Source organism: Rhodnius prolixus, unplaced genomic scaffold (assembly GCF_049639745.1).
Source record: "Rhodnius prolixus isolate KJV_2025 unplaced genomic scaffold, Rpr scaffold_2, whole genome shotgun sequence".
In the NCBI taxonomy this organism is placed as follows: Eukaryota; Metazoa; Arthropoda; class Insecta; order Hemiptera; family Reduviidae; genus Rhodnius; species Rhodnius prolixus.
This window is the reverse complement of record NW_027411592.1, coordinates 38,077,861-38,094,383: the sequence shown is the minus strand read 5'-3', so window position 1 is coordinate 38,094,383 and position 16,523 is coordinate 38,077,861. Positions and strand designations below refer to the sequence as shown.

The following is a 16,523-nucleotide window of genomic DNA, read 5'->3' as shown; positions in this document are numbered from 1 at the left end:
ACAAATTATTATCATATCGTATTGTCCTACTAAAAGGTCGCTGATTTTCGACCTTCAAATGTGCATTATTATTGTTTGTTTGCAAACGTAAGCAAGAACTACGTGCTATGATATAAAATAAGGATAGAAGCGCGAACGCACGTTCAGATTAACTGAGTACGCCATTTACTACGCTGGAGCCAAGGGTGAGTGTACAAAATTTAATTTTTAAAAATATGAAAAATAGTTTTTACGTTAATTTCGTTTTCTTCTGAGTGATATCTATAAACAGTTATTTTTTTATTTTCTAAAAAAAAAATTAAAAAAATTATTTTTTAATTCTACAAAATTATAAATTATGTATTTAATAAATAATCAAACATTTCCCAAATATAGATACATTAAATTATATTTTTTCTTTCACTTTTTTTGAAGTTTACACTTATTATATTAGACTTTAATTCCATCTTTAATGAAAAAGGATGTCTCAAAAAGATAATGAAATTAATATAGAATCACAATGTATCAGTATACATTGAGTATACCTGAGTCAGTGGTATTACTTTTTCCAAAATCCAAAATGCAATCTTAGACAGTCTTCTAAATAAAAATTGACTCGGGGTTCCCTTAGACTTTTTTTTTGAAAAATAAACGTTAATTTTTTGTTTTCTATTGTCTAAAATTTGATTTACTTTTCTTCATGGAATTATTCTTAACGTCTGATAAATTACTTTACTTAACTATTACAGTATAAAGAGTATAAATTAACGTCATTGAAATGTCGAATTTTTACTTTATTTTAGCAAAATTATTGGCACTTTTGCAAAATACTGGGACATAGAGAATTAGCCACATTATTGAAAGAACAAATAATTTAGCAAAAATCATTAGTCTTTAAAAAGAATAAAAAGAAAAGATTATTCAACATTCAACGACGTAGCTGAAACCAGTATACTGATGAGTAGTTGGAAAAAAATGATGCAAATTTTTCAGAAGACTCCTAAAATAAATGTTTTATCTTTAGACATCACTTCTAAAAGTTAAATGCTTAAATAATTCGTTAAACTTATGATTAAAGCCCCTTTTTAAAGTATTAATCATTTTTTTTTTATAAGATGTTTGCCTTTATTCTAATTTTCAAAGTCTTCTTACAGGCCATGATAGAAACTACTCCACGGATCTAATCTCTTAGTGACCAAATTTCTTAGTTTTTCTTTTTTTAAACCGTATAAGATCAAAAATTTCTAAATCTTATATTAATGTTTCTAATGTGATCTTGATCAATTCTTTCTTGTTTTGTCTTTTTCGTTAAAAACCTTTTTCAACCTTTTGTAAATCACGATGATTATTTTAGAGTCCATAACTTTCAGCGGCAGATCAGTTTTTGATGTAATATTTGCTTGATCGCCCCTTTTTATTCCCTTTGACTGGTAGAATGTTGCGACTGTTCAAGTTTAAGATATTATTAAGTTTTTACCGAAAGTATGAGTTTTTTTTTGCTTTATCCGAGAGTAGGTTAAACTGGTGTTTTGGAAAATATAAAAATGATAAATAAGTGTAAACACTCGAGTTCAAAGTTTATATCGTTTGGAATTTCTCTTTCCTTGACATGAAGTTAGCGTTAACCATCATATGATTGATACCCACTATATTGATTAATAAACTTTTTGACAATCGTTCCGAAAATGGCAACATTTACTTCACTTCCAATATGAGGACATTCACATTCGGCAGCTAATTCGCCCCATTCTTTATATCAGGATAAATCTTCGAGATTAATTCCAATACATCACAAAATGTATGTAACTGGCATTTGAATAGAGTTAAAAAAAAATGGTAAAAACTCTTTTATTTTGAAAAAATCTCAAATAAAGTAAAAAATCCATCTAGTGTAGGGCACTTCCGGTGACGCCATTTATTTAAAACTTGAAATTTTAACAACTCATTTCATTTTCGTTAATATTTTATAATTCCACCGTAATAGAGGCCAGTTTAATCACCACAATTTTTCCGAGAAATATCCAATGGAATTTCCCTCGAAAAATGTTTCAAGTAACAGCTGTAGATAAGAGCAATAATTGTCTCATGCTTAAAGAAAATCGTCAGAGACTTTTCGAAAGAATCTCGAAAATCTAAGAAAAACAAAATATTATTAAAGTAGTACTGTCCAGAAAGGAATTTTCATAATAGTAGACTACCCCATGGGAAATTGTCTACTATTATGAAAATTGAATATAAAGAAACGTTCTGTAATTTTTTGTTTTTCGATACCCTTCACATGCCCCTTTTTTAATTTAAACCAATTTTTTGTTTTTTGTATTCAGGGAACCACAAAACATATATTTCTATCAAATTACTGTTCTTTGTAATACCAAAATTTTTAAATTTTTAGATTAAGACACAACTTATTTTAAGTTGCCATAATTTTATCACTTTTCTGTTTCAAATTACTGAGATTACCAAGATGTTCTAGTCTGTGCTTTCTCTAGAACGTTACCGCGTTTCATCATCACCCTTTTATAATAATTTAATATGTCTTTACCAACTATAAAATGTATCGAATAAAGATTACTTTTTAAATCTAAAGAAATTAATTTTGGAAAGGGTTTAGTAACATTGGCTGCGGAATTTAGTGTTTCTTTATATCTAATTTGACTGACCCATTCTTTATAGTGAATTCGGCTTTTTAGCGTGTTCAAACTGTACTTTTCTGAACTTTAAATACCAAGTGATACGAATTCTATGAGTAAAAAAGTCACAGAATTGAAGGACAGAACAATTTTAAACGTAAATTTATCTTTAATTAAACCGTCCAATTTTTTAATTATTGCATAGCATAGGGCATTCGATTCTTCCTGACCATTCACGGTAATATCATTTCTGTCTATATTAATATTATTTCTCATAAGCTGCAAAACCACCATGATGCAATTAATTGAGGAAATAGGTTAAGCGAAATTATCACTTTACAGAATTAAGTTCGTACTTTATGGCGACTTTTCCCGTACAAATTTTCAGTATCAAAAACATTTAATTTCTTAAATAGTGGTAAAATAAAATCGTGAGAAGGCTTGCAAGATTTTTCCACTTAGGTCCTTGTCAAACAGTAGTGATGCCAAATGGAGTAACTCATGCTCAGTTAATAGCTAATATAAATATTTTCTGTGAATAATTAATAGAAAATAGTTGTCGTGGAGTTTTCTAAAAAACTAAAGAACGTCTAGATAACATCTTTCCCATCTAAAGAATACTAGAAACGTTAAACAAAAATCAATAGAAAATGCATGAGGACGCCGTAATATTTTCTGGGAGTTAGATAAATTGTTTTATTATAGAATATTTAGAGAAATTAAATTAAATAAATTTAATGATTAACTAATTGGTTGATGTTACAGATGAAGGCTTGGCCTTTGTTAGTGGTGCTAGGGTGTATATATTTGACATACTCTCTTGAAGAGGGGAAAGACTTGAAGCCAGTAAAATGGACAGGAGGATTGACGAAAATGGATGATGGCCGAAAAGTAAACAATGGCATTTCAACCAGAGCGCAATTGCATGATGATTTTGCATTTTTATGTAATCCAAGGTATTCTTTTTTTAATAATTCTTCTTCAAACTCGTCAAGTTGCGATTTCCTGTTACGTAAATATGATGAATTTGCACCAAAATGATATCTTTCTTTGAATCTACAAAATGAAATGTAAATAAATTATTAGCGTCCCTTGACAAATAAGAAAAAATAAGATATCCCTAAATGAAATCAATTAACTTTTGTGATTCAAGAACAGAGTTCAACCAAAACGTCATCAAAACTGATGATTCATTCTGCTATTTTTAATTTTCATTTCTTTTTTTTTTTTTTTATTTAAGGCGCTTAACAACTGAGGTTACTGCCACTCGTAGCTAACTTCCGGTCTCCAGACAGTGTTCTGTCGTTAAGAATTTAAGCTGTAAGAAGCCCCACCAAATAAAAATTATACCTTAGGTGCGTCAATTGGGTTCGAACCCGGCATCTCCGCGGTCACTCTGTTATTAATAGCAGCAATTTTTTAAATAAGTGTATCGTTGCTATTAAATATAGAATGTCTTGGAGTCACTGCCAACCGCATTTGTAGTGTCATTTTTTTTAAAAAAAATAAGAATTTCCCATATAAATCTTATGATCTTTCTTTGATCAAATTAAAAGTCCAGTGGCAGCAAAGAGGATCATTGTCACAAAATCAATGCGATGTGGCATCGGTCAATGTGATAAACGTGGACTTTCTGTCTTTGTCATTGTTTTGCTTCCGAAGTGCATCCTTAGTTTCTATATCCAAGAAGACTGAGCTCAAATTTATCGGTAACGTATTAGGATTAAACTTAACTCTTTTTCATATTAAAAAATGAACTTAAATTAAACCTCATAATTTGAAATTTCTGGACGATAACGTATTCAGAGCTGTCTCTAATTTATATCATGATTACAAAATATGGTAAGTTGCAAGTTGTACGTTCCTAAGTAGGGGTTTGTGGCAAGGTGATTTTCTCCCTCCATAATTTTCAATCTAGCCCTGAGAAAGCGATTAGAACAAAAGATAGAACCGAAATGGCACAATCTATGATAGATTAAGCTAGTACTTGGCTTAATGATGGATGATGGTGAAATAGACTTAATAGGAAAAGCAAAACCAGCATTAATTTGAAGAATTTGAAGTTACTAAAAAAACCTAGTCTTAAATATTAACGAACATTAGAAAAATTACATTGTACATGAAAGAAATCTGACTATTGAAGAAGCTTTTCATGTTCACATCCTACGAGTTTGAAAGGGTTAAAGCTACCTAGCATTAGGGATAGGGATCTATTCCCGTTGCGAAAAATAAAATGAGATGAGCAGATACATAAAGGATAGAATACCCGCGAATAAAGGGTATTTAGGGGGCTGAAAAATTTGTTATGTTCTAGAGAACTATCGAGAGAGACGAAGTAGATAGTTTACAGAAACATATTGAGCGAAAGATAGACAAATAATGATAATGAAAAGAATCTTTGGCCCAATAATAGTAAAAGAAAAACAAAGGATAGAGAAATATGTAGAATTAAAGGAACTGTACTAGGAGCAGGAATTTTTAGATTGGTTCTGGCACATTGTAAGAATAAAAGAATCCAGAGTTCCGAAGAAATTGCTGGAGAAGCATCCACAATAACAAAAAAGAAGACTGAAGTAATAGTGGCTAGTGGTGATGCCGAAGGGGAAAAGCTGAGTGTAAGAAGATAGAGAAGATTCGTTTTGGTGAGATTGGCGCGGGAGGGCAAGGTCCTTTGAGAACCCCAGTACCAAGGATGAAGAAGTTGAACTCCTAGAGTCTAACAACAGGAGCAAAACTCAAAGCCTATTAGATAATACTAGTTCAAAAACCAATTGATTTAGAAAAAGTTAGTAATTAAGGATGTAGGCAAACATTCACATTAATATTAAAATTAAAAATAAACAAATTCATAAATTTTGAAGTTAATAAACCAATCTCTTTAAACATATTATCGACATTGTAAAGCAACTTAATTACCACACTTAGGAGTTAATTAAGAAGGGGTAACAGTGGTGGTACGCCTGTAACCAACAAAATTGTCCACCAGAGCTTAACCTCCCTCTCTAGGCCTTTAGCCGCCCACCTTAATGTCCTCTGGCCCCTCTCTTTCTTAGGCGACCAATTTTCTTTCTTCCTTCTAGGAGCAATCTATATCTTTATGGATTTCAATCCATTTCAATCAAATCCATCTCTCCATGCATGCCAATATCACTGAAGTTGGTAATAATCTTCTCTTTATTTGCAATCACTTCTGTAACCAAGTTTGGTCTGGGTAAAATTTTTGAAATCTCGTAAAGTCTTCCCTAAAAGTCGATCTCAAAGCTATTAATCTTTTTGGATTTTTTTTTTTTTACCCTAACTCAATTGCCCGGTACAATTAGTATAGCCTGTGAATAAATAATGATTTTTTTTTGCCTCTACTGAACCATTGATTTAATTCAGGGTTCCCCAAACTACGGCCCGCGGGCCACATCTGGCCCCCTGAGGACATTTATCCGGCCCCCGCTGCACTTCTGGAAGGCGCATCTCTTTCATTGGTGGTCAGTGAGAGGAGCACTGTTTGTGACGCAAAGCGCTGCATCGCTCACGTACAGTACTACTTCCGATGACGCGGGATGCACGCCACGGTGTCACGGCTCCGAAAACAGTGTAAAATAACAGCAGAAGTAGGAAGAAAGGCAAAGCACTATAACTAAACCGGGCATTGACCATCTCATTAGCCAAAAGCAGGTCCATAATTCCCACAGAAATACTGGGCAGTTTGGTGATTTAAATTTACTTGTTCTTTATTTGAAATATTCTATTCGTTTTTTTTTTTTTTTTTTTTTACTTTAAAATAGTTTGTTTTATAGTACGGCCATCCAACGGTCTGAGGGACAGTGAACTGGCCCCTGTGTAAAAAGTTTGGGGACCCCTGATTTAATTCATGGTAGTGACTACTTATTTTACAATCTACAAAGACTAATTAACTGGATGAACACTAAAATATAAAATTATTTTTAATTCCAACTAGCGCCCGCAAAACGCTTAGACGTTTACAGCAATTTATCTTTTCATTTTACAGAAATATATTTATTTTATTTTTCCTTTATTTCTGTTACTTACATTATTAAAGTGCAGTCCCATTATTAGAATTACCTAAGGGAAATTCTAATTATAAGTAATTATAATTATAAAGTAGAATTATAAGTAATTGGTTTCCTTTACTAGCTATTACATTATTTAAGTACGTATGGTAAGTCACTTAGATGAATGACGTAATACGAAGCGTTTTGTAGGCTTTGCATAGAATAAATTAGAAAGATACAATTTAATATTAGAAAAAGTTTTACCCTAAAAAATAAAATCACTGATATTTAAACGACTTTTTTTCCTTCATTCAAAACCGGATTTGATTTATGTCCATTGTCTGGTTATCAAGGCTTTGCCTTGATCTATATCTTACCTTTTACGAATCCACAAACACAGAGGAGCAATATACAACAAAGAAAATATTGACTCAATAAATCAAGAAAACTATAATGTAGGTTTACTTCTCTCTAACTATTCGCTATCTACAGATGTAGGCAAGAGGTTGGAGCGATTTATAAATGCGGAAGAGGCCTGGGGGAAGAGTAAAATAAGTAAAGGGAGATCGTTGTAGGGGGGCAAACGCCGTCCAGCCCAGCGGCATAGAAGCCCTGAAAATATTGCTTGCGAATTTCTATTTTTTTCCCCCTTGGAATTTGATAGAAAACAAAATCCGAGCCTTCAGTAAAGAATCAATTTCTAATCGTCCAATACTTAACAAGCTATCTAGTCCAAAATAGTACTTAATTCATAAAGTTTTAATGAGCTGCAAAAATTAGGATTAGAAATCTTTTTCTAATTGGTAATAAAAAAAGAAAAAGAACATAACAACTTACTAGTGTTTTAACGGCTTTTTTTTTAATTTAAACTTTGATATTTCTAAATATTGTATTATTGCTGCTGTAATAATATTTTGCGGGAAAACTCAAGACCAAATGGCTGGCATTTTATATTCCTTCAAGGGTCTTTATTTTTCTTTAAAAAAAAAGCAAGAAATCTCTTTTGATAAGGTGCTTCAGATTCCGTTTTGTGAAACGACCATGAGAATCTTCAAAAGAAGCTGAAAGAATGTAATCCCAATAGTTCATCAAAGCCGTGTCTTAAGATTGGACTTGTTTTTAAATAATTTATTAATTTTTTATTATTATTTTATTTTTTTATTGTCAGAATAAAGCCTGGAATGGAAGCTACACTGCTGAAGAGATGCATGTTTCCAAAAGACGGTGAATTATGCATGGAACCTTTTCCACCAGGGAAACCACAGACAGAAGGCGATTGTGAATGTCTCCAATCTGCTGTTGATGTGTATCTTGATTCTGAAGATACCTTGTGGGTACTAGATGTTGGTTTGACATATGCTTCACATTCACAAACTGCTCCTAAATGTCCACCTAAAGTACTTGGAATTAATATTCACACTGGCAAGGTAAAAATTATTGAAGTTTAAATTTTTAAAAATCTATAAAAGAATAACTACCCTTTAGTTTATGCAAGGAATGCACTTTAAGTTCAACACGAAATCAATTTTATCCACTCTTTTTACATTTAGTAGAATGCAGATATTAAAATTTATTAAGGGAATTCAAATAGTATCCGCGCATTATTTCAGAGATACGTCGAATGGTATTCATTTAACAATTATATTTTTATTTCAGGTACCTGTATTTATTTCATGCAATATTATTAATATTGAGTGCATAAAACCACTTTTAATCCTTAACTGTTTTAGATCAATAAATATGAAACAATACAGACATCTCCTTAACACATACAACATGTACCACAATTTATGTAAATAAATTATCTTGAAACTATTTTATGCAAAACAAAATCTGAAAGCTAAGAATAGAAAATGTTTTCAAGCTTCTTTAACTAGAAGTAAGAAAACTAAAAAAGTATTCGTATTGCATTTATCAATGAAATGTGAATTTAACACAAAAATCATTGCCACCTCAAAACAGTTTCTACATACTGAAAATTGATCCATGGCACGACAGAATTAATAAACTCTCCATTTCTGCTAGAAGAGAAAGAATGTGGTAATATAGTATATCTATGAAATAATACACTGATAATTAATGTTCTAAAATAGGTCTCATTGTTGTATTGTTTAATTTAATGTACAGGCGTTTATGATTAAAAATATCAACTCTTTAGGCCACAATAATTTTTTAGAAAGACTTTTCCGATTTTTTTATTCAACAATCTCCGTATGTTATCTATAACTATTTCGATTGATATCTAACAAATCAGCTTTTCTAGAACGAAACTAAATATCCTATTGCCTAATTATCTTCCTTAACTTGTAACATTTTTTAACATTTAATTTTTTAATTTAACGCCCTTATCGAATTTAATTATTTAAATTTTAATTTAAATTCAATTTTCAATTGAATTTTTAATTTCTTCAATTTTTTGATTAATGTATTATTCAGCATCAGGGATTCTGCATATTTTGTCCATTAGATATGTCTCTTGTTAAAAAATTCATATTAGTTCTTCCACTGATTCTTTTAAACTCAATATTCCTAGGTTCTTTCACGTTGATAAATAAAGTAATTTTAACCCTGTAGTGGGAAGTGTCCTTGTCTCTTCTTCAGGAATTTTGAGGTCCCAATGGGTGTCCTCGGTCCATCAACACTTACACTGTCAGCCCCAACCACACACAATAAACATTTGGCGAGCAGAGATATTGCATAGAGGCAACTATTTAGGGTTGAATAGAATAGAATAGGTTAAATTAGGACGGCCTCAAGGCCTACGTCACTGCGACCCCTTTGGATCTATTGGGACTCCCCGACTTTAGAGCTCGCCCTCCAGACCCGTCCGTTTAATCAGACTCATAATTCTGGACAGTGACTCCTGGGTAAAGCTCTCGGGCCTTGGTTTTTCCACCCCGAGAAGTAACATCCTTAGCCATACAAGCCCCTCACACTGACACAACACGTGCAGTGCCGTTTCCTCTTCTTCCTGGCAGAATCTACAAAGGCTATCATCTGCCAGGCCCATGCGATGCATGTGTTTTCTGAGCCTGCACTGGCCAGTTAATAAGCCTAAAATTATCCTTATAGCCCCACGGCCTTGACGGATTAATTCTGCAGTCAGCCTCGGCGAATAGCCTCTGATGAACTCCTTCGCCTGTCTCTGTCCAGTGGAGGCGAGCCACCACTCCTGACACCTACTCTGCACCAACAAATTAATGGCCGTAGTCTTAACACACTTCGAAACCCCAAAACAGGGCTCCGGGCCAACAAAGTGTTCCGCAGTGCCTTCCTGGGCCAATAAATCTGCCACTTCGTTTCCCTTATATCCTGAATGACCAGATACCCAAACCAGAAAGACCTTATTTTATGCACTAATTTTAGGTGTTAATTAAATTAAATTAGGTCACTAATTTCCTTCAAGGCACCCAGACAGTCCCAAACCAGCCTTGAGTTGACCTGGTAGGAACTAATAGCTCGTAGAGCAGCCTGACTATCCGAGAAAATTACGACCTTAGAATTAATAATTCCTCGCCCTTTAATCTCGGTAGCGCAGTACCTAATTGCAGCTAGCTCAGCCTGAAAAACAGTAGCTAGTTTTCTATTTAGAGTTGACGAAAACATAAGTATATTGAACCTGGTCATAATGTCACCCTCTCTCCACTTAACATGTTGCATCTAACAACAAACCAACACATACTCTTACTGTGAATGTTACTGAGCCTACTGGGGTTTTGAATAGCTAGAGCGTTCTCCTTCCAAAATACTTTTTAATTACTTTGGTAATTTTGAATTACAATTTATATAGGACTAACCAGATGAAACGTATGATAATTACATCTTAAATTTCTGTATGATCAAACGAGCATACTTCTGTTAATATTTAATTTCCCTTTGCTGTAAGACACTTTTTTGTTTTCATCGACTACTTGATGGAAAGAAGAATACCAAAATATTTCCAATCAGAACTTGTGATTAGAATTACAAATTTGGTAACTTTTTCCGAAATGCTTATCTCATACCTTGGGCGGGGTCCATTTTTATTCTGTTCGTTGACGAGGAATATTAGATGAATTTTTATCATGTACCTTTCCAATAAATCTTTAATAAATCCCATTCGCTTTTTTAAATTAATCAATTCTATCAGTAACATCAAGATAACGTCAGTGATAAAAAAAATTCTGATCATTAAATACGGGCTAACTTGCTTTTGCAATAAATGTCTTCATTAGTGATGGGCAGAACGAGTCCGTCTTTGGACTCGTTGGATTTGAATCAGTTCCAGGGTTGGAATCGATTCCAACAACTCGTTCACCGATTCCGGTCTCTGTACTTACCCTATGCATTAGTAACATTGTCACGCAATTTATTAAAAAATATCATTAAATGTTAGCTTTCCCAGTTAATAACAAAACTATATTTCTTTAACACACATTGAGTACTATCCCTAATTTCCAATTGCACTGATAAATATAAAATTAACAACGTAACACAAAAATTAACATAAAAATAGACTAGTCAATTATAAAAATTAAAGCAATGCTGTTTAGTCATTATCTAGCTTGACCACTGGAAGACTGGAGTTAATGTGCTTCAAGAGGATCCAAGATAGAGAAACGGAAATGGGTAGGAAATTATTCCCATAAAAAAAAATCTAACCCTTCAAGCAAAATGATAATTACTCATAAATAAAGAAATATTTATTTACTAGGACTTGTATATCAAGCTTTAAAAATATTATCTCATTATCTTACGAAAAGAAAAAGCTGTGTGCTTAATCTTTAACATAGCGCTGGACACTCTTATTCTTATCTTCATTGGGTAAGTTTAACCGTGTACATGACCGTGAGACAGTCAAAGTAACACTGAGCCAAAATTTAGTATTACCTAATTGGTTTACTTACTGCAGTATCCCTCCCACTCTATCACCAATTTCACAAACATTCATCGATTGGAAATCATTTTTAGTTAAATATTCGTTTTATTTGAATACAAAAAACATTATAACGCTTTCTTAAGATGATTTTAATTTTTAAAATTTGTTTTTGTCCATTACTCTTATAAAATACGAAGAATTTCAAATAAAATATAATATACAAACACAATGATCTAGTGTGCAGGTGGAGTCAGTCCTCGTTACCATAGCAATGGAACCGTTAAACAACTCCGGTTCCAGCTCCAGCAATTTCTATTGGCTAGATTCAGTGAACGAAAAAATGGAACGAGTCCGGTTTCAAAAGGATTTAAATCACTCCGGATTCGACTCCACCAACTCCAGTGGATTTAACCAATGAAAATGCTAGAGCTGGGCCGGAGTCGTTTAACGGTTCCGTTGTCATGGTAACTACGACTGACTCCACCTGCACACTAGATCATTCTGTGTTTGTATATTATATTTTATTTGAAATTCTTCGTTTTTTATAAGAGTAATGGACAAAAACAAATTTTAAAAATTCAAATCATCTTAAGAAAGCGTTATAATGTTTTTTGTATTCCAATGAAACGAATATTTAACTAAAAAATATTTTTAATCGATGAATGTTTGTGAAATAGGTGATAGAGTGGGAGGGATACTACACTAAGTAAACCAGTTAGGTAATACTAAATTTTGGCCCAGTTTTACTTTGACCGTCTAGCTGACATGTACACGTTCAAACTTACGCCAATGAAGATGAGAGTAAGTGTCCAGCGCTAAGTTTAAGATTAAGCACACAGCTTTTTCTTTTTGTAAAACAATAAGATAATATTTTAAAAGCTTGATATTCAATTCTTAGTAAATAAATATTATGAGTAATTATAATTTTGAAGGGTTAGAATTTTTATGGAATAATTTCCTTCCCATTTCCGTTTCTCTACCTTGAATACTCTTGAAGTAAGTTAACTCCAGTCTTCTAGTGGTCAAGCTAGATAATGACAAAACTGCATTGCTTTAATTTATATTTGACTAGCCTATTTTTGTGTTAATATTTGTATTACGTTGTTAATTTTATATTTATCAGAGCAATTGGAAATTAGGGATAGTACTCAATGTGTGTTAAAGAAATATAGTTTTGTTATTAACTGGGAAAGCTAACATTTAATGATATAATAATATAATAAATTGCGTGACATTTGTTCTTATGTTTAATCGTTCCAAACCTTCTGCTGCCTCATTTTCATTTTTATTTGCCTAAATTTTTTGGGGCGGGGCGGAATCACTTTTTTTAAAAATAGGGATTTGAATCAACTCGTTCCACCATCGGACTCGTTCCAATGGAACGAGTCCGCTCAAATAGCCCATCACTAGTCTTCATCAATTAACATGTGAAAAAAATTGTATTAATCCAATTACTAGTTTCCTGTTTGTAATAATAAAACCTATTTTGCAGATCGAAAATGTGATTAATCTGGCAAACATGGTGGGACCAATGTCTAGACTACAGTTCATTGTTGCAGACCATACATCCCAAAATAATCGTTACTTGTATGTATCCGACGCGGGAACTAAGACTATTATTGTATGGGATGTGGCAAAAAAGAAAGGTGTCAGGGTTGCTTTGCCAGAAAAAGTTGTGAGAGAATACGCTCCATTAGATGTTCTGTATTTGGCATTAATAAGAAGACAGACAGGAAATAATTTATTGTATTTTACTTACCGCTCTGGAGATGACTTATTCTGTATAGAGAGTAAACACCTGCAAGAGGATGCAAGCACATCCAAGGCATGGAATGTAGGAAAGAAACCATCAAAACTGATTTTTCTAGGCACTGATGATTGGGAATCTATTTACTTCAGGTAAGTTTAAAAATATATCCAATTATGATTCAGTTTATGCTGCTTGAGAAGGTAAACATGCATTTCGGAAGAGAATCCTAATCGTTTTGAAAGTTGAAGTGAACAAATATTTTTGAAAATTGAAGCATTACAAAAAGTACGTCAAACTTAATATTTCTATTGAATAACAATTATTAGTAAACAATACGTAGGCGTGATGCATCTCCTTAAGGTAACACAATTGAATTTAGACTTATTACTAAAGATATTAGATATTTTTTGAAGATCGCCCACGACTTGATGTATGTACTATATTTTGGGATTCCGAAAACATTCCATACAGTTCTATTGCTGCTTGATTATTTATTAATGCTACAAATCTTGCTGTAATCAGTGCGTGCAGCTTGTTTATCCACCAATTATGGTCATATGACTAATTTAATGCAGTGCTTAAAGACAAAACAAGTCTTCTCTAGGAGCTTTTCAGTCATTAAATTGAAAATTACAGTCCAACGTATAAATGACTGAACCTCTTCGAGAAACAAGAACTATTTTAGATTTCTTACTCAATTCGCCTTATTAAGATTTTATTTAACAATGTGACGTGGTTTATTTATGTTATTTTTAAGAAATTCCTACCTTTGAATCACATGCATGTTTCTATGAGGAAAAAACAATAAATTACTTTTTCATTTTAAATAAAAATCTAGTTGAATCAAATGAATTCTAACAACTGTTATCTTAACATGATAAGTCTCCAATATTATTCACACCTAAGCTTTCAATTTACTAATAAAAACGTTTACAATATTGAACTTTATACTTTATATTCAATATCCTATACTAATTTTTTTTATTTAAGACGCGTCAACATCTGTGGTTTTTGGCGTCCAAAGCTTTGTTCAGAACACTGCCGGTTTCCAGTGTTCTCTCGTTACATACACATTGTTTATTCCAGAATAGTGAGCTGCAAGAAGCTCCTAGGAAGAAAAAATTCTATGGGACAGCAGCTGGAAAATCCGAGATCTCCGCGTCGGAATCCAGCATTTGCTAACCACTTTACTAATCCCTTCCTTTATTTCACTATTATATGATACAAGAATTAAATGGCCATTTGAGATTCACATATTATTTTGATCGCATTAATTTTACCCCGTCCTCTTTTTACCAAAAAAAGAAGATAATTTTAAGCTAACTTTCAGTTAGTGGTTTATAATTTTAAACAGTCAACATTACATTACAAAAAATATTACTATAATTAAATCTTTTTGAAATTACTCTATTAAACATTAGTTAAATAATTTATTAATTAAGTATTATAAATAATTGATAAATCTTAATTCATATTAATTTCTTTTCAGATATGAGCCCAAAGCAGATGTTTATAAGTGGAACACATCTGAACCATTCACAGAAAATAATTTCGAATTGGTCCACCGTGCGAATACTTCACTAATATCGACTCATGCAATGCCTGACTATAAACGACTTATAATGAGAATTGTTGAATCAAATTTGTATTCCTACCTTGGAAGTAATGCCAAACCTGCTGAATCTGAAAATAGTCTTACAGTCATGTCAATAACGCCATAAATTTTTAGTCCTGTCGACGTAAATTCTACGGTGAATTTTTTTTTTTTTTTTTTAAGTTTTAGTCCCTAAAATTTTAGGTAGCTTAAATAGATAGATCAAATAATGTTATTATTATTAAAATCAATTTTATGTTATAAAATAAAATATCTTATTAATGGTGGTGTTTAAATATATGGTTTCAATCTTCAATTTCATTTTCAGATTGTTTTTTTTAAGGTTTGTTATCAAAATAATTTATAGCCATTACAAAAAAATCTTGGTTCAAGTTATTGACATTTCTTAAAATTGAGGCTTCCATTACTGTTCGTGTGCTGGGAGTACTTGTGGCGAATTTCGGTGTAACTTAAGAGATATAAATAATCTTACATATTTCCTTAAACATTAAATAATCTTGGTAGTTCTTAAAAAGTAACTATCTGGTGTGTTGATATAGATTCTAAAAGAATATCAGCTTTTTCAGCAGGAGTTTTTTTTTAGTGATTTACATAATCTTTCCCCATTTTATTCATTTTTTTAAACCTTAATGTAAGTATGAACTACTATAAAAGTGGTACTCATGTATATTAATTGTACGTATTGTATAAATCAGAATGTGGTTTCGGTGTAAATATACAACTTATTTAAAAGAATTAATTATGTTTCAAAGAGAGGGAAAATTAGATTTAGCAGATCTTCTGAGTTGGATTTTGTTAACAACCTAGAATTGACGGTCTTCATTATGTTTTATTCATGTGTTTTAAATAAAATTGCAATTGAATAATGCTTTCTTCAATCCCTTTTTAACATAGTGACCTTTTGTAAAAATTCTACTTGAATAAAAAATTTAATTTTGTGCTCTGCAAAGTTTCGAGACCGTTCAATGGCAGAAGAAAAGATTACGAGGCGCTAATTTACGCATGACTTCTCGGTATGTCTAGAAAAATCGCCAGAGTCCTTCAAACAGTGCTGGTTGGCATGCACTTATGCTGCCGAGTTTACAAGAGAAGAATTAATCAGTTCGAATCGTAATTTTCACAGATATCTAAGTGACTTTTCTGGCCGGGTGAAGTTTCCTGTCTAGATGTTCTGATAAATATTTCAAATAATTATGGGCTTTCAGGACGAAACGTAATGAGATGGCAGCCTACTTAGCCGAGAGGGTCCACAAAAGAACTGAGCGACATGCAGCCTAATAATAAAAGTGGTAATAGCAATGATAGTAAAAAGTGGTAAGACGTTAGTGAGGCAGATGTAAGACTCTCGCTTAATTTACCATAAAGCTTACTACGAAATTTTTCCAACATAATCGTGAGGCCATACAGTCAGTTGAAGGTAACTTGATGGTTTCACTGTGTAAACCTATGTAAACACAAAGTAATCCCGACAACGGATTGATAACCTCTGAAGGTTTGGCAGGAAAAAAAGAAGAGAAATTGTACTGCACGCATTGAGTACTTCTGTAGGCCTGAAGGGCGACATGCCTGAGTTCACATTTTGGAGAAGAAAATCTCATGTCTTCAAGATTTTACCTTATGAAACCCTCAGCTTTAATCAAATTGTTGGAGCAGTACTCCAACAAATCGCATCAACCCCCAAGGG

At 32.5% G+C, this 16,523-nt stretch overlaps 1 protein-coding gene across 1 annotated transcript; it reads left to right on the top strand.

Annotated features, from left to right (window-relative positions):
* The first annotated feature begins 29 nt into the window (after nt 1–29).
* LOC141449586 (uncharacterized) lies at nt 30–15,707 on the top strand. The gene is made up of 5 exons (XM_074119145.1): nt 30–185; nt 3,375–3,565; nt 7,785–8,043; nt 12,967–13,373; nt 14,714–15,707. The coding sequence occupies exons 2-5, from the start codon at nt 3,375–3,377 to the stop codon at nt 14,943–14,945; spliced, it is 1,089 nt and encodes a 362-aa protein (XP_073975246.1). The 5' UTR covers nt 30–185; the 3' UTR covers nt 14,946–15,707.
* The last annotated feature ends 816 nt before the right edge of the window (nt 15,708–16,523 follow it).

Bases quoted from the DNA above. Each gene is read 5' to 3' on its own strand.
- LOC141449586 (XM_074119145.1), top strand. From the start codon at position 3,375: ATGAAGGCTTGGCCTTTGTTAGTGGTGCTAGGGTGTATATATTTGACA. The intron at 3,566-7,784 runs GTATTCTTTTTT...TTTTATTGTCAG, and splicing joins GCATTTTTATGTAATCCAAG to AATAAAGCCTGGAATGGAAG. The intron at 13,374-14,713 runs GTAAGTTTAAAA...ATTTCTTTTCAG, and splicing joins TGGGAATCTATTTACTTCAG to ATATGAGCCCAAAGCAGATG.